We start from the raw sequence: 23,663 nt of genomic DNA, 5'->3' as shown, positions 1-23,663 counted from the left end.
ATCGTAATAAATGACATTGTTACACCATATATCACTCCCATCTATAAGTTCCTACATATGGGATATTAATCTGTATTATCAGAATTATATAGACATATATATATATATATATATATATATATATAGCAATGGATATAGCAAAAGTTACAAACATAAAAAGGTGCGCAGCGTCTGTAATTGCTGTTGGCGGAATCAAAATGTCCCATAGGTGCCATGTTCCAGAAAATAATATAACACAAATCTACTTAACCACTCTTTGTACCCATACAGAGTCCAGACTATCGAAGAATGCATCCTTCTTATTGTTATAGATAGATTGAAGTCACAAAATAACACAAACTGTGTTTAGTTTCAAATCATAGTACACAAAATGGAGCAAAACTTTTACGTTGCGGTTCGTGACTTTGTTATGGCATTGAACGCCTCTCCAGGAAATGGCGCCTAACAGCCACTACTACAGATAGCAACCACAAAACTATGGGATTTTCTAAGATGGCTTTGTGCAGCCGAAGAAAGCGTCACAACAGTTAAAAAATGGCTTACAACTCCTGTGTTCTTGGTTAGCAGTCATAAAAGGGCACATAACTGCTTAGGTTGTCGATTACGACCACAAAATAGACCTATGATTGTGGTTTGCAGCCATACTTTACAAAATGATACCTTTGCCAGTATAGCAACCTATGTAAGGTCCTTTATCTATGCATATTTCAATTACTAAACGGCGCTTTTACATTGGCTTATACAAGATACGTTATGATTTCCTTTCATAGCACCAAAAAGAAAAATAATTTTGAATTTACATAAAAGAAATTCTTTATAGGTATGTATTCTTATTAGCAATTTCAGAATCAACAAGACTTAATGTTCTGTATGTACGTCGCAATTATAGTTAGCAAAAGAGAACTTTAAAAACTTAGGTACCAAAAAATAAATAAATAAATAAATAAAGAAGTGAAAATTTGAGCGGACTTCTTTTCATAATGTAGTATGATATTATATATATAAAAAGAACAAAACTACGTAAGAATGTAATACCTACAACAGAGTATAAATATAGGATGAAACGACGAAAAGCAAAAATCAACGAAAATGAAATTAGTTGTTGCACACTAGCATAAATACCGTTGAAGCTGAGCAATGACTGAGGAGGGACGGCTGCAAATGAAAGAGGGAAAGATATAGAGAGACACAGACAATGACTGAAGGCAAAAGCAGGTACTTATGCAACAGCGTTATAAATTTGAATAAGTAAATAACGAAGGTAGAAGAGAATCTATCACTTCGTGGCATCTATGCCCAAAGAAAAATAGCAGAAAGGAAAAATTACATATTCGTTTTAAAACTCACCATAATTTTATTCAAATTATAAATAGGCGAAGAGTTTGGACCCTGACTATAGACAGAATAAGAGGCTAAACTTAGTTTCCATTAAATGGGATGAATATCGAAGCGCTAAGAAAAGACAAGACTAGAAGAATGTGTCTGTCAATGGCTACTTCTCAAGAAAAGTTATTCGTGAGGAAAACTCGTAAGTATAAAACAGATGAGCATTAACGGTACTAATCAACAGTAACAGTACTGTGAGTGCTTTTCACATAGATGATATGAAATCAAATAAGAGAGAGAGAGAGAGAGAGAGAGAGAGAGAGAGAGAGAAGATCCATGTCGAAAAGTGTTACACTATTTATAATATACCCTACATAACCATACAAGCTTACTGTCAGTACACAACGTTCAGAAGCGACAGTACAGACCCTTGTGGGTATCCTTCTCTAAATCTATTTAAAAAAAAGAAAATAAGACAAAAAACCTATGAATGGTAACGACTCAAAAGGAGCCGTCTTCATTAACTTAAATCACCGAAATAGCTCTCGGTTCTTCTGTAAATGTATCCTGCTGTAGTATCCCATTCGTCCTGGAGAACTCTCAGAGCTTCCATCCTTCGTTCTCAGTCCATTCCTCCAGCTGGCCGATCTCGTCCTTGGCCTCGAGGCCGAGCTGACCCTCTGGCTGGACCTCGGGCTCGTAGCTCAGAACCCTAGCGCATTCCTTCAGGGCTGTCATCGCTTCCTGATAAAAAAAAAGAATCAATAATAATAATAATAATAATAATAATAATAATAATAATAATAATAATAATAATAATAATAATAATAACCTATGTATTACCACTGAGGCAATTTTGATAATTGAAAATTTTACTTCTTATGATTTGTCAAATTTTTTTTGAAATGGTATGAGAAAAATTCTTGGAAACTAAATCTATTAAGAATATATATATATATATAATATATATATATATATCCATACCATATACACACAGACACACAGAACACACACATATTATCTATATATACTATATATTATATATATATAAAAAAGATATATAATATAGATATATATATATAATTGGAGATTCCATTTCGTCACTTTTAGGAAGAAAACGTTTTGTAGAGGGATCTAAACCAAACATCTCTTGATCAGAATTAGGAATAATATTAGTGTGAGTAATTAGCAAATCTTCCGATGAGTGGCAGACAAGCTTTGGTAAAGTCAGTGACAGCGCTCAAGATATGAAAACAAGATTTGAATTCCAGTGCGTAGAAAAGAACGGATAGCAGAGGCTCCTGACTCCAGCCAGTTCTTAAGCCGCCAAATTAAATGTCTTATTTTATACCTTGAATTACTTGTCTTATCAAAAGACTCTTATTATTATTATTCTGTCACAGTCCTCCTATTCGACTGGGTGGTTTTTATAGTGTGGGGTTACAGATTGCATCCTGCCTCCTTAGGAGTCCAACACCTTTCTCACTATGTGCGCGGTTTATAGTAGCACACTCTTCTGCATGAGTCCTGGAGCTACTACGGCTTCTAGATTTTCCAGGTTCCTTTACAGGAATCCCAGTGTTCCTTTGATATCTCATATCATTCTTATTTTTATTTTCATGTCTTGATACTTATCAATTTTTTCTCTTTTTTTCTCATCTACTCTGGTGTCCCATGGCACTGCGACATCAATGAGTGATGCTTTCTTCTTGATTTTGTCAATCAACGTCAGTCTGGTCTATTGGCTCGTATCATACCATAGCCCCAGAGGATCTTTGCCTGATCGTTTTCTATCACTCCCTCGGGTTGGTGTTCGTAACACTTATTACTGCAAGCTAGCTGGTGTTTCTTGCACAAGCTCCAGTGGATGGCTTTTCCTACTGAACCATGGCTCTTTTTGTACTGGTTCTGTGCAAGTAGTTTATGGTCTCGTTTTTAACTTTGCACTTCCTGCATATGGGTGCGATGTAATTTCCATCTATTGTTCTTTGAACATATCTGATTCTTAGGGCCTGCCTGATTTGTGCCGCTGTTAGCATTCCAACTGTTTCCTTCTTGATTTCTCTCCTCCGTAGCCATTGCCATGTTTCATCGCTGGCCAGTTCTTTAGTCTCTCATTTACTCTCTGTGCATTGGTTTGTTATTATTATTATTATTTCAGCAGATGAAACTTATTCATAGGGAATAACAAGGTGTAGGAGAAGGGAAATCCAGAGGAAAGTGAAAAATCCAAGATGAGAGGAGAGTGGGATCTGGCTCAAAGGAAACAATGCCACAGAAGCTAGTTTTTTGCATTCTACTCCCTCGTTCTTTTATTATCTCTCCCTTTATCCCATCCTTTATTGCATTTGTAACCTTTTCCATTCCTCTCTCTTAATGCTTCAGCTCAGGACAGAACTCTATCTATGTTCAAATAAAAAAATATTCCATAACCATTTCGCAATTCTTGGCATCTAATTCTTCTTTTTTCAGTTGGAAATTCATCATTATTCCCCTTCAGTGAAATCACTTGATTTGCTTTTGCTCTTTTTCAGATTTTCGTGCAAATCTATTTCTATTGGTTAATGACACGACAATTGGCACCAGCAAGCCACTGCTCTGATCTGACGCTTGCCAAACCTTGCCCTGTCTCGCTCTGGCGCACAAGTGAGGTGATGTGACTCGATAGCATCTATCTTTAACAGGTGTTGGCGATAAAGCTGCCAAAGATACCCGCCGTTACATAACAGGCAAATGCACCGCTTCAGGACCCAATAATATTTTTTTTCTTTTTTTTTACCTGCCGGATGCTTCAATTTAGATTTCTTATCACTGGCGTTTAAAAATATCAATATAGAAGATCAATTCAGTTCTTGGAGGCGTACTGCTTTTATTTTTAAATGAGCATTGGGCCGTCGTAGCTATATAGTAGTCGGTGCAGTCGCTAATACAGTAATAATAGTAACGCATTGCGCACTCTAGTAGATTTTACATGAGACAAAGAAAAGGGAGTTCTTCGCAAAAAGTCTATTTTACAGTCCAGCAAAGTGAGGTAACGTTAGTTTATTACCAATCCAGTGATATTCCTCTACAGGCAACCGTAATTTTGTTTCTGTTAGCAAATATTTATTCGTCTTGCTTGCAAATGGCTCTTCATAAACAACCGGAACAATGTGCATCTGGTTGCAAAAAGACTGATGATTCTCCATTATTAAGATGTGATGACTAGTAACCAGTCAGACTAGAGGTAATTTTCCATAAAAAAGCCAAGTGGGGTTCCCCATTAGTAAATAGGACAATCTATCTCTATCATCAAATGGAGCCATTATTCGCAAGTAACAAAAAGAGATACTGATTTTTCTTTGTGAAACCGAGAGCTATTTCTCCACTTGCATTTCCCCTTTAGCCAATGAAGTGATATTTCCTACCATCAATCAAAACAACATCTCTCCTTTGGCAAATGAAGGTGATTTTCCCCAATCATTAATGGGGAGATATTTTCTCCACTTCAGTTTCTCCTCTTGACAACAGGACGACACTTCTAGATCAGTAAATGAAGTAATGAAGTGAAATTTCTCCACTCACAATGAGATGACATCTCTCCAATTGCCGTAGAAAGGTTCCTTAATTTGAAAAAAGAGAAATTTCTCTTCTTGCAAATAGGACATTTAATGTTTAACAAATGACGTAAGATTTCTCCGCACACAAATGGCCCCAAGATATTTGCCTATTAATAAATGAAGTGGTAATATCACATTATGTCTTACATGCAGATATAAGATCGTGTCTCCAATACAAAAAAAAAACCGCAGTTAAATTTTTCAAAATGTAAATGGGATGGCAGTTCTCCATCAGTAATGGAAGTTGAATTTCTTCATTAGCAAAATTACAAGTATTTCATTAATAGAGAAAAATTTGTAGTGTGTCCCCATCAACAAGATGAGTACTTTCTCCTCCATTTTTATTATGAGCGATGTTTCTCCATTAGCACCGTGGGTGCTTACTTTACTCCAGTTTCCGTCAGTGGTTTTCCTGTTTTCTGGGATATTTCCAATCAGGAAGTTCACACCCACGCCCGATGACGTCACGCAATGAAGCTTGAGATTTCTGCCAAAACTTTGCACTAGAGAAAACTCCATTTTCCTCTGTTTCTGAGGCGAAATTGTCCTGCGTCGTAACACACCATCAAAAGCATAAACTTCCGACCATCGTACGCAGTGAAATTTACCAGTGAAAGCTTTATATTGAGCCGTAAACTGGAACTTCTCATATGATACGGAACAACAATGAATAAGAAAGTATGGATATAATTAGAGGAAAAGTGATCTGGTTAAATCCGCTTCATTATTTGTCAGGTTGTTCGGCACGTGATGGTATTATCCCTTACGCTCCTGCTATTAATAAGTTTGCCAGAGGGCGTTTGCAGAGGGAACAAACAGAATTAGTATTTGAACAAATTATTAATAGAATAATGATTAACTTTAAATCACTGTCTGAGATGCACTAATGAAATCGTATGAAAAGGGAGATACAGAGATTGTAGTAGTATATTTTACATTTAAACGGTATAACCTTGACGGAATTTAGAAAATACTTATGTAAAATAAAAAAAGAACTTTTTTTTTTTTTTTTTTTTTTTTAGGAACGAAACACAAATACTTTAGTTACAACAAAGGATGCAGGAATCGTATAGTAAGTACAAATCGTCACAAGAATCCGGGCCAGGGGGTCTTATTTACACGACCTGCTTTCTACGACTCATGAGGCCATTTGTCAAGAGGATCGCAGATTCATCTAGTGCTATCTGGCACCACATTGAAAGTCGACGGGATAGATTGGGAGTGAACACCCCACTGACCTCAAGTGGTGATGGTTTAGTGAGGTTTGATTTTATGCATATCGTTCATTGATTTTTAAAATAGTGGCACAGACCGCAAGGATTAAGATCCCCCCTTAGGGACCATGATAAAAAAACGTTGAAACCCTTAGGGGGGAAAATGATCATGATAGTAAGTAAAGAATATGAAGCGTAGTCATGTCATATCATTTACTGCTATACTACACGGCAGCATTTAAAGCTATGCAGAATAGTCTCTATACTTACTTACACACATCAACATCGGTACTTACACTGGCTAATTTCTTCGCCTGGTCGTTGGAGATTGCCCCAACTTTAAAGAGAGCGCCTGCCTTGTAGAACTTGGACTGATATAATTCGTAAAGAACTGACCCACGCAACCGAGATATTCCTGAGGGAAATCATTAAACAAATTAATTAATCAATCAATCAATAAAAGAAGAATGATAAGAAACAATTTAATATACCCTTTTCTTTTACATTTTTACAAAGGTACACACACAACACACACACACACACACACACACACATATATATTATTAATAAATAATTAAATTATATATATATATATATATATATCTATATATATATAAATATAGATAGGTATAATGTAATTAATGTATATATATAATATATATATATATATATATATATATATATATATTTGAATGTATTATTGTACCCCCTGAAGTATTGTTATCTTCGCCGACTGGAGACTCTATATATAGTATATATATATATATATATATATATATATATATATATATATATATAGTATATATATACAGTATATATAAACACTCAAAGTTTTTCACTAATTTCTAAAACCTTACTTCACTATCCCCAATTAATGCCGTATTATCTGCACACATCAGCCATTTCAAAAGCTATTCGTGAACATATTCTTGATCTACAGCTTTGAATCTACATCTAATGTCTTATTCTTTGGCTTTTCACATCATTACATCATTATAAATATAAAAAAAACCAGGGAGACATAACTCTCCCTTATTTAGGAACTATTTTTTACCCCATCGGCAAATTTGAATACATGTTTCTCTCACATCAGAAACTGTTGATGGTTCACACCACATGCAGCCTTTTTCATTTGTAGCACATAGTTTGCGCCCATTTTAGGTATGTATAAGGAAAGTTGACTGATTCAGACGTCTACCCTACTTATTCTCTAAACCCATATTCCTCTTCCCTTTTTAAATATTTTGTCCTTTGACTTACTTTCTCAATTGGAACCTACAATATATTTTACCCAGCAAACTAAGAAAATATATGCTCCTAGATTTCTTACAGTCACCCCTATCGTCTGTACTCTCACTTTTCTTTCGGAACTTTTCCCTCATCCTTCCCAATCTCCTTCCACACTCTGGTCAGCTACTTATTCACGCTCTTACCACAATACTGCAGCACCTCGTTTTTAGTTGCAGACATTTCTAGCAAATTTTGCATTCTTCAGTATCTTAACTGCATTCCTCACAACTTCAAAATTAACTTCCACAAGCATTCTCAAATTTACACTCACCCCTTCCAATCCTGCATTAATCACCTGTCTCCCTTACATCCGCCTCTTGTGTACCTGTACATGTTATTTTCCTCTATTATGCCAAATCATTTCAAAAAGTAGGAACAGAGAGCAAAGACATTAAAGAATGTCATAAGGAAATGAGAGGCGTATTGTAGGAGAAAATGGAGTTTTGAAATGAATTTCCATTAATAGAAGAAAAGACCATGTCCAGGTACAGAAGAGGAGGATGGAAGGGAGGCACACGGAGTTGATGCAAGAGTGGAAGGAGTTAGTGTAAATTTGAGAATGCTTATGGGAATGACTTTTGAAGCTGTAAGGAATGCAGTTGAGGTGATGAAGAATGAAAAGTTGTCAGAAGTTTATACAACTAAAAATGAGACTATGCAGTATCTGCTTATAATGTTGGTCTATCCTTGAATTTGGGTGCTTTTCACATACTTCTTCCACTTTAATGTCTACCCTTGTCCCATACTTCATTCATCCCTTTATTTCTGTTCTTCCTTTGTCTGCAAATAAAATTTGTACCAAATTCCATTTTTGGCTGCTACATAATAACCAGGAAATATTCGAGCCATGATTCTTTTAGCCATAGTATCTACAGACTACCACTTCCATCTACTTTGTACAAACACGAATTCTAACAACCTATTTTCCTGCCATTTTCTCTCTCTCGTACACACGTGTAAAATCTTCGGAAACCATGCATTTCAAACACTCAAGGCCCTTTTCAAATACATATCCTCAAAGGCCTCTTCATTCTTGTTGACTCCAGGAACGACGTACCTACCAAGTCCACCATCCTTTCTTCTGTCATTGAGCTTTACTTTTAAATCACCTAGTAGCAAAACCACTCCTTCCTGGACTACATACATATACTAGCGCAACCTTTTCTCATTCCTTAGACCAACACAGTTGAATTCTGTCACATTTAAGGGCAGACATTCAGTCAACTTTCCTTAAACATATCTTTATATACGTGTATATATACAATGAATTTGTAACATATTCTGATGTTTTATGGCCCCCACATCATTTGCCCAATTAGTTTAATGTGCTTAAATTTTCTGTTCATATCTAATTAATATTCGTTCCTTATGGAGAGAGAGAGAGAGAGAGAGAGAGAGAGAGAGAGAGAGAGAGAGAGAGAGAGAGAGAGAGAGAGAGAGAGAGAGCACCATTTTCCCATACCTGGTATTAAAAGATCTGCAACATTCAACACCTGTTGACAAAGTTCCTCCTTTCTGGCCAGCTGGATGGGAGTGAGACTCTCTAGTTCATATCCTTCCTCTGAACCGTACAAGTTCAGCAATACATATTTAATCTGTGGAAAAGTAAAACTTGCTCTGTTGATTACATCCGCATTGTCATATATAAGTTTTGAGGCTTAAATTCTTTTAATGACTTTCACACGTTAAGATACTCTTTCTAGTAAGTTCTATTCTTCTTTTTAACAATAGACAAAATAAATATTATGAGTTTAAAAGCGAATTAAGAACATGAAGCTTAATTTCTCACACTAAGAGAGCAAATATACCAAAAGAGAAATGTACGGTAGTGTTATGAATATAAAAATCTAAAGTTCGTTTTATTATTGCTAAATAATTATGAACTTCAATTTTTTTTATTTATGATTTTAATGCCTTTAGACTAAGAATATACCTAAATAGTGATTGCTTTGAATGATAGTGAATCTTAGCAAACATGACAGTCATTGCTACTTAATTTAACTTTCACCAAAAAGTTGAATGGACATGTAAAAAAATCGATAGATAAGTATAGTTATTATAGCATACTTCTTCAGTTGGTCAAGACATAAGTAAAATTATTGCAAAGCAGTTCTACCACATTTCACGCTTTTCATAAAGTTGTATTGACTGAAGCTATTAGGACCAGTACGGAAATTGTGAGCTACGAGCAAAACTTACATTGAGCAGAATAGCGTGATCTGAGTGGAAAGTATCTCTCCATTTGTCCAGGAATGCTTCACATGTATCCACTGTGGGTGCTGCTTCAAGCTCCTCCGCCTCTTCCCCCACCACACTGGTGATTCTGTCTGGGTAGTCGTCTGTGGTAGTATCTCCACATGAGAGACATTTCCAGATGGAGGATGGAGAAAGAGGGTCTTGTGGAACAATGTAGGGCTCAATTTCAGGCTCCTCTGCTGGTCCTCCCTGGCTTCTTCCGGGTCCCATTCCCCTCATAGGACCACCACGACCTCTACCACGGCCCCTGCCTGGTGGTCCTGACTGGTTCTTCTTCATTTGTTCTGCTCGCTTTTTCGCGCAGTCCGAACATTTTAGTGCTGATGTAAAAGTTCTTAGCTCTGTGGGGTCAACACAACGAACACAATGGCAGGTGAAGTATTTGGATGAACGGAGATGTTCCAGTCTTGCTGAGGTTGTTGTTAGCGGATCTGTGTAACATGATGTAAGGTGATCCCCTCTCTTGATGGGGATTGCTGCTCTCACCACCAGATTGAGATCTGCATCAAAAGTACGGTGAGTGTTCGCAATACAATCATGCTCCAGCAAAGAGGCCTGGGAAAATACACCTAAAATGCTAGAATCAGGCAATCGAATCTCAAATGCATTTGTGTCTATAATGCCCAAGATTTTTTGAATAAGTGCAGCATCAAAGTCCTCCATTCTCAAGCGGTTGTGAATGATATCTACAACTGTTTGCTGCGTGATCGCTGCAACAGCAGTTCCATCACGCTTGTCAGAATGGCTCTCAAGCGCTAACAACTTGTTCCATACCATTGGGTTCTCATCTCGGAGGCGCATGATTCTTAATGGGGTGATGCATTCATACATGCTGTTAATTTCTCCAAACACAGAAACTTTTACAGCAGCACCTGATTCTATTACTGAATTACACTCGGCTTTATGGTCCTCTGATTTTTCACATTGAGAATCACACATTGGAAAACCACAGCCTTTGCACTGGTAACTGCCATCCACAGGGCGATAGCACCCCAGGCACACTGGTTCTGTAATCATCTTGGGTCCCAAGAGTAGAGGAGGATCCTGAATCAGTAATTCCCCAGGGGTGATATCTCTGGTAGCAACCATGAAACGCCCTAGATCATCTGAACTGGCAACACGCCATGGACGACATTTAGGCTTATGTTTTACCCATCCTTCCAGCTGGTGATCTCTAGCACAGAACCCAGCTTGCCAGCACCCACCACATACAATGGTGGCTGGTTTCTTGCATTCAAGGCAATTCAAGGCCTTCGGTTGCTCTGATTCACCTGTGGAATGGCCATTAACGCACGAGAGAGAAGCAGATTGCACTGCAATCTGCAGAGGCACGGCTGCTGGCACATCGGAATGACTTTCTCCAGGCATCTGTGAAAAAATAAATGAGATCATTGTAAACTTCTTGAAGCAAACAAACCAGAGACAGTCATTATCAGTTCAACACTGGATTCACAAGTTCTGTCAAGGTAAATGCACACAGAGATTTAGGCAGTAAGCAATAGGGCCAGAAATACCAATTTCACTTTCATCTAATGGAGTAATGTTACCACTTCTCCAACGTGTTTAAAAAAACCCTTCGACCTAATCATGGGATGATGAGAGATGTTGTTGAAAGTAACAGTAGATGTAGGAACAAGAGTGGATTTGGAAAAGGGTCATAAAATGAGCATGAAGACGAAATTTCAAGTAACAGTAATTATTGGTGATAACAGTGAGAAACTGGAGAGAGGAGTGATGAAGTTAAAAAACTTAACATTGACTGTTGCATTGCTTTTCTCCTGTGTTACTCCTCATCAAGAGAGACTACTTATCAAGGGGAAAATGAATGAACTTAATATATCAAAATATAATTGTATTAGCACCCCTACAGTACATAAATATTTGAAGAGGGCGGATTTAAATAACGAGGTAATCGCTTACACCAAGCTTGTTAAGAAACCTTTTGGAAAGAGACTCATTTCAGTTACACCCCAACGATTGATTTAGTAGAATGTTAAGGCATTAACTCTCGAGTCCCCTAAACACATTTTGTTAATCTGCCACGAACTGACGTCGCCGTAACTCGCCCTCTAAGAGCGAGGTGCCAAAATCTCTGACGTAAATAAACTGCCCATAACCACTTTTTTTTCGGTGTGCTGCCCAAGGAACGCCTACACAAGAGATCACTCACACAGGCACTCTTCAGAGGCGCGCACACGCAACACACATGCACACGCCCGTCCATGTATTTATGGACTACCAAGGCGAGAGGGGCGAACTTCCCTTCTCAGAGCGTCAACAAAAGTGTTTTGTGGATAAGAGTCCGGCTTATATCTGTGCCAGCTTTGCGGGTCAGTCTTCCGCCTCGCGGAGAGAGGTACGATTTTCGTGGCTGATTCAATGTCTTCCTGATTTTTTTTTCTTTTTACAACTTTCCATTCTTTAGTCACAGCATCTTTAATTTTCCAATCACAAAACACACGCACGCATATGTATGCCCGTATATACATACACACACACACACACACACACACATATATATATATATATATATATATATATATATATATATATATATATATATATGTGTGTGTGTGTGTGTGTGTGTGTGTGTGTGTATGATAATATTCAATATATATCTTAAATACTCTCTCCCTGTATAGTGAAAATATTAAAAAACACCGCATTTCTAGTCACTTCAGGAAAACCTTAACTGATTTGTTGAATAACTTTTGTTTACCTTGAAAGCTCCTCCGCTCATTATGTCAAAAAAGAATCATTTGAACTGACTTATCAGTATTGGAAAAACTCCATTGCAAGTGTTTGGTACAAAGGCCACTGCGTACTACATATTTGTGATAAAGTGGACCATCGAAAGCATAATCGATGCTCGAGTTATTCATGAAGGAGAAACCAAGAGAGGGTCCATTGCAGGTGGATACAAACTATAGTTCGCTACTTGAAGAGAAAGGTCAGAGGAAGACTACAATGACGAAAATTAGTCACGCGTAGAGAGACTGTGGGCACAGATTTTTAGTACACAATATTTATCATTTGCCAGTGTGATGTCGCCATACTAAAGTTCGTTTTGTATGGATAGAAATTTCCTTAGAAATTATCTTCATGAAAGTGATCGACTTTGGTTCCCAACCACAAAACCAATAAAAGGCATGATCCTCTGTACGGCACAACCATTTGGGAATCTTTTTAAGTCTCGTGGTGTCAACTTCGTTGTACCTCAAACTGACGATTGTCGGTGTTCCTGACAAGGATGAGAATCGTAAATACACCCAACGCGGAAAATATCTACTTTTAGTTTTATTGTCATATTATAATTCATTTCACATTAGACTTCTGCTTCCTGTCGATACGTCAGTTTTTATACAATACGTTATGTGGCAAATACTTATATGTTCACAGGATGGTGTATTTCTGTTAGTCATGTCTTACTCCAACGCCAGGCATGTGGCTACTCATTCCTTTGTTCCACTTACTGCCATTTACTTGGACGTATGAAATAAAGGGGGCCGTTTGCGGCATTCGTGAGATGCCGCCAACTTCGTTAACTGGCTGCTCTCTCTCTCTCTCTCTCTCTTGCACGCAAGCGAGCGCGCGCACGCACACACACACATACATATATATATATATATATATATATATATATATTTATATATATATGTGTGTGTGTGTGTATGTTATTTGTATACACACACACACTTTTACATACACTGCTTTTTACTCGCCTCTCTCTATCTGTTTTGTCACCGTCTTTCAGTGTGCTTTTCAAATCCTGTATCATGCATGTGTAGTATTCATCCCAGTGATAAGACCAACCATGTATTTTTATCCATTGTTGTACAATTTTTTATTTTAAATTAATTTTGCACCAACCATCAAATCCTCTGTGTGGCTACTTCAAGTAATGCCCGTGTAGTGCAGGTCAAAATAAATGCACTGCTTATGCTCTCACTTATTCTAGTTAGATTTGAGGCGAAAAAATCCTAATTTGACTATATTTTCTCGTTTTTAACAAGTATCATTTATAGCCCTTTTGTTTACTTGTTCATTACACACACACACACACATACATACTACGCATAGCTGATACGCGGGTACGCACACACACCCAAATACGTAGTACGTATATATATATATATATACTATATATATATATATATACATATATACGTATAATATATATATATATAATATATATATATATATATATATATATATATATATTGGGTGTTTGTGTATCCGACTATCTGCGTATCAGCCTATCTGGCGGCAAAATTAACGTCAGATGATTTTTTATTTTCAATTTCAGCGGCACGCAATTAACAACGCAAATTGTTACTAAAACTGATGGAAGCACACAATCATACGTTGCTTCGAAAGCATGATTTAAAACCTTTTCAGAATAACAATTGTAAAAATCATCACAGCGCATATTGCACGGTAATGATTTTGCTCTTTTATGTAAACAGGACGTGAGACTTTCAAAAGAAAATGGAATAATGGATGGAATTTAAAACTGAATTTGTTTACAGTGTGTAACGCCAAAATTAACGAAAGACATTAAGCAGCCAGAGGTGTCGTGAGTCCAATTTAAACTAATGGTTCACGACCCTAAGCTAGGTTTATAAGTTGCAAAATAAGCCTGTAACACGGAGCTATATTTAAAATCTCGGTGCGTTCAGTTCGAGAAACTTCAGTTTTATTGAAATCTAGCTCATTTCTGTGTGCTTTTTTTCACTTAAGAAGTACTCGGAAGGAGAGATGATGATGATTCAAAAGTGAATTTATAAATAAGTATTGTCAAGTGTGAAGAATACATTTTCGAAATATATTTTATCACAATACTGCTAGAATCAAAACTCTATTACAGAATTTTTGATATTTTCTGAAAAATTATATATATTAAATTAAACGATTATTGTCAAATGTTGAAAACAAAAATCGAAACAGACATAAAATGAACAGATGTCATACCAAGAAGACATATTTGGGACGAAACGCAGAGAAATTCTCTGATCCTTTAATGAACTGGCCTGACAGGAGCTTCTTAATTAAGAAGCCAAGCAGTGTTCAAAGGGAACTTGCGGAGGAATTCACTGCCCGTCCATTTCAAGATTGCCTAATTTGTGTAAGAGGAAATACCAACACACTTTTAACTCACTTTCCTAAAGACACAGTAGCCTGCTGAAACGTAAATGCCGACATATGCGTTGTTACTGCTGCGTTATCTATTTAGTTCAACTGTGTGTGTGTGTGTGTGTTTTTTTTTTTTTTTCGAGGGGGGGACGTGGTACGGCTGCTTTCCACTGACGTAGCTACTCTTCCTTTTACGTAGATTGTCATTATATATTCACATTATACATTGATTTGTTCTGAGATTTAAAATTACAATTTTTTCGCGTGTATTCAACCAGATTATCAGTGAATTTCTGTGGTCTTATTCAACTATATTTTATTCTACATAATCTGTTGCGAGAAAAATGCTGTTTCATTACCAGAACTTCGGGATGAACCTTCCGGTCCAAAGGCTCGGTGTGTTACCTTCAATTAACCACATGCAAGCACGCACGAATATCTTTCTGATGTCCTGTTTTTTTTTTTTTTTTTTTTTGTCTCAGAGGGTCTAGTACATGAATTCAGCCTCACTGATTTACAGGTTTAATGGTATTCAACAGATGTGTTTGAAATAATAAACGTTCAATAACTGATTAGCATTTCTCAGAGTAAAGAAAAACAATCTGCCAAAAGATCAAGAGTATAGAAATTCTATTATCTCAACCGCGGAGGATAAACAGTTTATCAAAGGTTAAAATGTGGGAGCCCCAGTGCTTCCTGGTGTGGGAGAAAGAAGATATTTTTCAATATTCTCCTGTCAAGGACAAACATTTAGACATTCAAAGAAATGCATTGGCCAAAATTAGAAAGACTGAAAGAGACGAACAACTTGGGCACGAGTATTGCCAAGGGCAACGGCTCAAGCTTCAGGGAATGCGGAAATTGTTTTAGAAACACATCTTTTAAAGAAACAAATAAGCCAAATCTGATTTTTTTACTGTTATGATTCCATCATTAAGTACAGTCCTCTCTTTGACCTGAATCGTTCGGCTCACACGTGAAACGATTTGTGACCTCTTGATGAGAAGCGACTTCAAGCGAGCGTCCTAATCATATATATATATATATATATATATATTATATATATATATATATATATATATATTATATATTATATATATATATTGTGTGTGTTTATACAAAACTATTTGTAACATTTCTACAGAGATGTTGCTAAGAACTATTCTTTAAATGCCCAAGGATAAACTGTGCTTCAAATAAATGGAAAAACTTCATGTATTTTACCACATTCTGTTTTTCTACCCTGCTGTATATTTTCGAGTGTAGTCGATGGAACTAAAAGCATGTAAAAATAAACAATTCTCAGGTAACTGTGGGTTTGAATCATGGAAGTGTTATCTATATACTAGTGCTATACTCTGTTTTTTTCCATCTGTCCATCCGCCTGTGGTGTTTGCGTATGGTAACACTGCGTCCCGGGCTTTAGATAGTTACATTCAACAATGATAATAATATCCTATTTCAAATATTAACGGTGTAATTAGCATACAGTAAATTATTAAAACACTTTTCAGTTGCAAATGTACACCCAGATATCCTTTTAATTACCTAAAACTTACACATAGCGTAATTATTTAAAGCCCGGGACGCAGTGTTACCATGCGAAAACACAACAGGCGGATGGACAGATGGAAAAAAACAGAGTATAGGTAGTTTGGTTTATCGCCACAAGGGCGGTGCTGTGTCTACAGCCACAGACAGAACAGCAGAACAGAACATCTTCAATGCCCGTGAACCGCTTAAGTTGAATAATTCCTTAGTGTCTATTTTATCATTCATTATCTTCCTAATGGTATGTTGTGCAGCTTACTATGGCAGAAAAGGGAGCAAGAATTCTGCGAGAAAATGTAATAACATTTCACAGGTAAGCAAAGCATTTTAAATATTACTCATTATTTTGTGTTAGTCAGAAATAGGGTAGTAGGCTATGCGTGTAGGGGTACTTCAACTTCCTGTGTCCTTGGGGAGAAGTGTCCTAAGGCAGGAGCCCCTCGACCAGATAAGGCAATGTGCCCCGTTTAAGGTTAGATAAAGGTAGGTTTGGTTGGATCGCAATCCCTCGGAAATGCCTGTCACAGTTAATGGTAGCTTAGGCTTTGGACCATAGCCTAGGCTAGATAAGTGTCCATTCCGACTGCAAGTTGCGCTGTCTTTTCTTATATTGCCTGCTTAGTGTAATTTCACGGAAGTGGAGTAGTGATTTCCGTTTTGAAATGAGAACTGCCTACATTAATCTTATACAAGCTATACTATATATTATAATGTCAAGTAACATTTTTGTTTATTAAAAATGTTAAGTAATAGGTAGGTCAATAGGCCTTAAGGCATGGTTGTATCAACAGGTCTCGTCTTAATACATGTTACAGAGATGCATAAGGCTACTCGTTGTATTTTGACAACCATATATGAATTCTATGCAAGCAGTGGGCTTGTAGGATGCTGTCAATGGCATGAAATTTTCAGTATTAGGTATCTAACGGCAGCTTGAGAAATTCTGAGATATATATTAAAATTAGTAAGAGTACTTATGGGCGACGAAAACAACCTGTAGAAAACTTCTATTGATTCAAAGTGAGGTGGTTGTTTCTCAAGTGTAATACCTAAGTCTTGGTTAAATTTATGTTTTCATCAAACGACGTATCTCGTAGATTGGCGATAGAAAGCTCTTGAACTTTTGTAGCCTAGGGAATGTGTGAAAATAATCTCTCTAGGGTAAAATTCATCGGATCACCTGAAGAAAAGCGACCCCAACACATGCTGGGGTCGCTTTTCTTCAGGTGGAAAATATTGGGGTCGCCTTTCTTAAGGTGAGGAATTAACAAGGTAAATAAAAAAGAAAGTATGACTTACTCTTACACACTAAATGTAAGCATATACCTACTACTACAATTATGGGGGACCCCAGTGGGAAGTGATTTTCAGGGCACTACCGAACCTAACACAACACCTGACCTAACCTAGGGCCCCATACCCCCTACTTAGGCCTAGTGGGGGGGCGGGCCGAGGGCACTACCTAACACATCCATCAAAGTAGTTTTTAATGAATATATATCTATATTTTTTTTCTCCTTTTTTCTATAATATTATGAGCTAAAGTGGGTCACCTGAAGATTGGAAACACAAACAAGCAGGGGTCGTTTATCTTCAGGTGGAAAATATTGGGGTCGTTTTTCTTTAGGAGGAAAATATTGGGGTCGATTTTCTTCAGGAGAGGTATTAAGCTCGCCGCACACTGAGCCGGAACGGAACAGCCGCCGAAGCCACCGAAGCCTCAGAACAGAACAGAAACGACGCGTGTACAGTGCGAACACTGAGCCAGAAGCCACAGAACGGAACCGACGCAGGCAGCAGCCAGTGTGGTAGTAGGTCATAATATTTAATGTTATACACTTTATTAATTGTTTACGATAATTCCTTTTGTGAAAACAATTATTACAGTTAACAAAAATAAACCAAAATAACTTTCCGTAGGCACACTGTTTTGCATGCTTTCAACAATATTTATTGTTACACACTTAATGAATGTTCACAATAATTCCTTTTGTGAAAAAAATTATTATAGTTAACAAACACAAACCAAAATAACTTTCTGTAGGCACAATGTTTTGTATTTTTTCCCAACAATATTTATTGTTACAACAACATGAAGTGGCTTTACACTGCTCCCTGTCAGACGCCACCGACGCTTCAGAAAAAATATCTTTCAAAGAATACTGCGTCGGTTCCGTTCTGTTTTAGCGCGTCGGTTCCGTTCTGTTCTGGCCCAGTGTGCGCAGTCAGGTAAGAATGCATGCTTTCGATTTCTATCGGACGTTTCGGTTCTGTTCGGGCGCGTCCGTTCGGGCTCAGTGTGCGGCAAGCTTTAGGGGTCGCTAATCTTCAGGTGATCCAATTAATCGAATTCTTGTGCCAAGGAAAAAATACCCTTAACTAATGGCAAGATGTAAAAGAATCTTGACAAAACAAATAGTGAGCCTATGACCATTGATTCGTCAAGTATTTTTATTTTTTTGTCCGTTTTTGAGAATGATTTTATTCCAGATAAGTCAAAATTGCTTTCGTATGGTAGTCCTTATAAAATTTTTATCTTTACGTATCATTCCAGACATAAAATAGAAAGAAATGACTCTGTTAGCCTCGTCTGTCGTCGGTTTCTTTACAAGATGTTGAGCAGCATGGCGGGAAAAAAAATCCCATTTTGCCAAACGTTTCAAAACTCGCTAAACAGTACGCCTGGAATACCGAGATAGCCAAACATGCTAAACAAAATGACTGTTGAAAGAATGTAATATTGCCTCAGTGCTTTTCCACTACGCTACACAGTTGTACTGTGTAGCTGGACAGGGTATTTCAATATTAAGTCTCGAGATGACACGCTCGGCAGGGAGATGCCACTCCATGTTATTTACTCTCCATCATGAGAGAGAGAGAGAGAGAAATAAAAATAATCGTGGGTCAATAACATGGAGTGGCAATGTGATTAGGATCATGAAGTTCAATTAATTGTTTTACTTTTATTTTCTCGGTGAACGTTACAGCTAAAAATGAGGGGGGGAGGGGGAAAGCTGTCATGATGCCCAGCGAGTACTGTGTAAGAGAGACAGAATGTTTAATGCATGAGGCCAATTTTTTATATATATTATTAGGATATCTATATATCTATATAGATATAATTAATAATATATATATATATGTATATTATATGTGTATATATGTATGTATATAATTATATATAAATCAAAGTGGTATAACATTGTCTTGAAAAATAGTGGTTCTCTAATCTTGACAAGAGTATAAAAAACTGGTTGTCAATGAACAAAAATTTGAGATGCTGTGGGAAAGCTCATATAGGAAGATTTAGCAAAATTATACAGAACTCAAAAATTCATATCCTAACTATTCGCTTTTAAACTTAAGACCTATTCTTTCAAAGATCAAACAAAGTTTTTGCTGGAAGCGAAAATATTAACGTGTTAAAACACTAATTATCATGGTGATTATTCAAAATGTGTTCGCATCCATAGGGAATGAACGAACGCCTCTGGAACAAACCCACAGAATTGAATGACTATAAATGAAGAGAGGGCTAATAAGATAGATCTGAAATGAATATAAATGAAATTTTACGATGAAATAAAGTAACGGTATGTCCCTTTCAAACGCCATTTCACTTTCGCTATGACTAGCCAGCATTTGGATGAGAGATCCTAAAATGTTTGTTAGAAAGTAACAGATCATTCTACAGCAAACCTCAGCCAAGTCCGAATAATCAATCCAACATAGCACCGGTCCTCCGCCCAACGCCCCCAACTCCCGACGGGGTCCCCTGTCAAAATCCGGATCTATCCAAAATCGGATCGTTTATATCTAGTCACGAGGCCTTTCACCTTTGTTCAAGTTTCTGTAAAATCCAAGATTTTTTCTTTTCGCATAATTCAGCTAAGTCCCGACACAAACAGCCAAACGGAAAACATAACCACGTCCTATTGTGCTACCGTCGTTAACTTGTTATTAAAGTCCATTTTTCATTATTCTGAAGTTCAGTGTTTATGTCCTTTAGTTTATTATCATTATTGTCAAAATTTTACCTTTCATTAGCTCCTCATGAAATTTGACAGGCAGGTAGTCATGGTTCCCTGATTATTATTTCATCCAAATCATTGACAGTGACAGGCTTTAAAAAATCATGAAAACTCGTTTGCCAAAATCCTGTAAAGTTAATGACAAGAAAGATTGTTTAATTCCCAAGGAATTGCCAGTCATATGCCGCTCCAAGGACTTGCTGCATCTTCAAGTGGGATGGATTGTGAAACAGGTGTAAAATCCAATTTCCCATGTTTTCTGAGAACCCACAAAATCGGACGGAAAACTCTTTATGCCGCCGCCCACCGATGTTTATTCCTGCGCTATTCTGAAAAGAATAACGGGAACTGATCTGAACGAAGATAGAAATTTCGTGAAACTGTATATGTAGCATGAGCCTCAGATGATAAAGGCTGAATTCTGTGTGATATTGAAAACTTTCAACAACCGTTGCATTCTAAAGCCATAACCTTTGAAATGCATGGAATATTGTCTGGAAAGGCAAAGTTTGCTAACTAATGGGAAACTACATCTATATATATATATATATATATATATAGTATATATATATATATATATAGATATATATATTATATATATATATTATTGTTATTTGTTATACTCTTACACATATATATATATATATATATATATATATATATAATATATAATATATATATATATATAAGAAAACCTAACATTTGCAAGTGGTGCGACTTAACCCTGTAGGCCGTAGGGAGTTAGTGTCGTCAGTGCACCTCACGGGGTCACTGTAAGCATTGAGATACTTTGCGGCGTCCCTTAGGCCCCTAGCTGCAACTCCTTTTATTCCTTTTACTGTACCTCCACTCGTATTCTCTGTTTTACTGTCCCCACCCTCTTAACAATTGTTTCATAGTGCGACTGCGAGGTTTTCCTCCAGTTACACCTTTCAAACCGACGTACTCTCAATTTCTCTTCCAGAGCTAAATGACCTCTTAGGTCACAGTGCTTGGTCTTTGGCCTAAAATCTATATTCCGTTCCGTTCTTTTTTCAAAACTCCTAAGTATCCCTGTCAATACCACCGAGAATACAGCACAGCCGTTTTAGTGCATATGGAATAAAGGATTTCTAGTGTTGGGCAGAACTGCATGTATTTCATTAACATTTAACTAATTCATACCCACAGATGATAATAACGCAATCAAACCATTTAGGGCAAAATAACTGTAATTCAAGTAGGGAAAACTTAGTTTAGGCTTAGAATTTGAAGGGTATGTAAGCGTGTGTGTGTGCGTGTGTGTGTGTAGAAGGGGGTGGGAGAGGGATGTTGGAAGGGGAACTGAGTACACCATACAGCGTCTGCCAAGATAGCAACCGGGTTTCGGACTTAAAATTAGAGGCTCACAGACTGGCGTAGATTCGTGCTACACCTCAGGTCGACACCGTATTTGAGTTCTGTGAAAAATTCAGAATTATAATGCTCTACACTCTGTAGTTTCGGAGTCACTGACATATTTTCTCTTGTTCTTGTTAGTAGTCATAGAAAGCAGATTGCGAAAAACAGTAAAATTGTGTGTTAATATTTTTAAGGATTTTACAGCACTGATATTAATACCTTACAAGCTATATGTGTGTGTGTGTGTATATATGTATGTATTTATGCTTATATATTGGCTACACTTGCACATTTCCACAAGAATGAGAGCTGATATTGAGCGTTACAAAGCCAAGTTTCAATTGTTTGCTAGACCAAAAGTATTTCAATAAGAGCCACTCTAGTATTAATGGAGAACATAATTGGTTTTAAAAAGGCTTTTTTAGGAAATGGATGGAAAATTAAAAATGAGCGAGTTGTAGGTAACCATGTAAGAACTTTACAAAAATAAATGACAGGACACGGAAAATTTCGAAATAGTCAAAATAAATATTTCTTTAACGTTTCTTTTAGCTTAAACTAACTTAACACACAGAAATATATGCAAATTATGCCATTAATGACTGATAATGTCTATAGTTTGAACAATCTTGCGTCCCCTGAACCAATTCTCTCGTTTAGCCAAATGACAAACTCATTGACTCAAGGAACCGGCACACTGAAGATAAAAGACACACATACCTCAAAATAAAAGAAAAATATTTTTGGCACAATGAACCTTTTTTATGATATCCAGTAAGCAAATTTGAAAATAAAATAGTACAGGTTTCCTTTCCTCAAGCACCGACAAAGTTTATCACTGCCTTTCACCTGGGTATATAAAGCTGTTGAAAGTCCGGGCTCCAACAATACACTGCATGGCACTTCTCTTCCCTTGGCACTTGCCTTTGGCTCCCCACGCACGTACACACTTACTCACTCGGCCCACGTCTCGCTTTTTCTCTCCCAGAACGCGCACACCTACGATGCGTGTGAGAGTATATCTGTCATTTCGTCTATAAGCAGATGTACTTGGCTTTTTCCGTTACCTTTCAAAGATTATGTCACTTTCTGTTATGTGACGTCGGTCTTGAGAGTTCTACAATTATACTCTTTGTTTCCTAACCATAGTTTTATGTCTCTTTCCCTCGGTATCTATCTGTCTATCTATCCATATATGTTTTTTTGTTTCTGTGTATGTGGCTTTTTTTATCCTCCACGTTTCTCTTCCTTTTATAATTCACACAATGATGAAGCATATGTTCTTTCAAAGAGAAACGTCACCACTTTAAGTATTTATTTATATGTGTAATTTCTAAGTAATCTTAACAGATAATTCCGATCATTTCTTCCGCTTAGAGTTATAGCAAAAGTTTCTTGAAGATGACATTGAGGGATGAAGGCATTTCAGCGGGATATGACACTGAACTTTTTCTTGTGGCCCATTTGTCAAGTCTCTCATTTTTTTTTCTGTTTGCCTTATTAAGCTAAGACAGACTCAATACTTTTGGTTTTTGACTAAATTAAGAATCATCGTTTTTTGTCTATCAACTTTTCAGTTAAGATTCAATCATCTGAGTTTCGTTTTCTCCCTTCCGACAGGACACAACAACTAACGAGAAACAGATTCCAAGTCATAGGAATATCTTCCAGGAACCTGGTCACCTCCTTGGCTATGCCTATTAATAGTCATTGGCTTCTCCTCCTCGGTTTGATAGCCAGGCCCTCACTTCATACTTTATTTTGGGTGGATGGTTGCTTGGTGGGCACACCGATGAACGCTTTCTTGTGCAATTACGACAGCCAGCGTTACATCGGGTGAGTATGATTAGGTTTAACTAAAATTAACAAAGTGCTTCACTCTC

At 37.0% G+C, this 23,663-nt stretch overlaps 1 protein-coding gene across 4 annotated transcripts; it reads right to left on the bottom strand.

Annotated features, from left to right (window-relative positions):
* Nucleotides 1-1,144: 1,144 nt before the first annotated feature.
* On the bottom strand, nt 1,145-22,784 carry LOC135220876 (uncharacterized). Of its 4 annotated transcripts, none has more exons than XM_064258474.1 (5): nt 22,630-22,784; nt 9,629-11,053; nt 8,892-9,024; nt 6,436-6,554; nt 1,145-2,070 (listed from the first exon to the last, which is right to left on the bottom strand). In XM_064258474.1, the coding sequence occupies exons 2-5, from the start codon at nt 11,051-11,053 to the stop codon at nt 1,927-1,929; spliced, it is 1,821 nt and encodes a 606-aa protein (XP_064114544.1). In that variant the 5' UTR covers nt 22,630-22,784; the 3' UTR covers nt 1,145-1,926. The 4 variants fall into 4 exon arrangements, with proteins under 4 accessions (XP_064114544.1, XP_064114545.1, XP_064114546.1 ...); XM_064258475.1 differs by having other exon boundaries at nt 22,501-22,641; XM_064258476.1 differs by lacking the exon at nt 22,630-22,784 and adding an exon at nt 22,538-22,561.
* Between the last annotated feature and the right edge of the window lie 879 nt (nt 22,785-23,663).

Source organism: Macrobrachium nipponense, chromosome 2 (assembly GCF_015104395.2).
Source record: "Macrobrachium nipponense isolate FS-2020 chromosome 2, ASM1510439v2, whole genome shotgun sequence".
NCBI classification, from domain to species: Eukaryota; Metazoa; Arthropoda; class Malacostraca; order Decapoda; family Palaemonidae; genus Macrobrachium; species Macrobrachium nipponense.
Note: the sequence above shows the minus strand (reverse complement) of the source record. Positions and strands in the feature narration are given on the sequence as shown.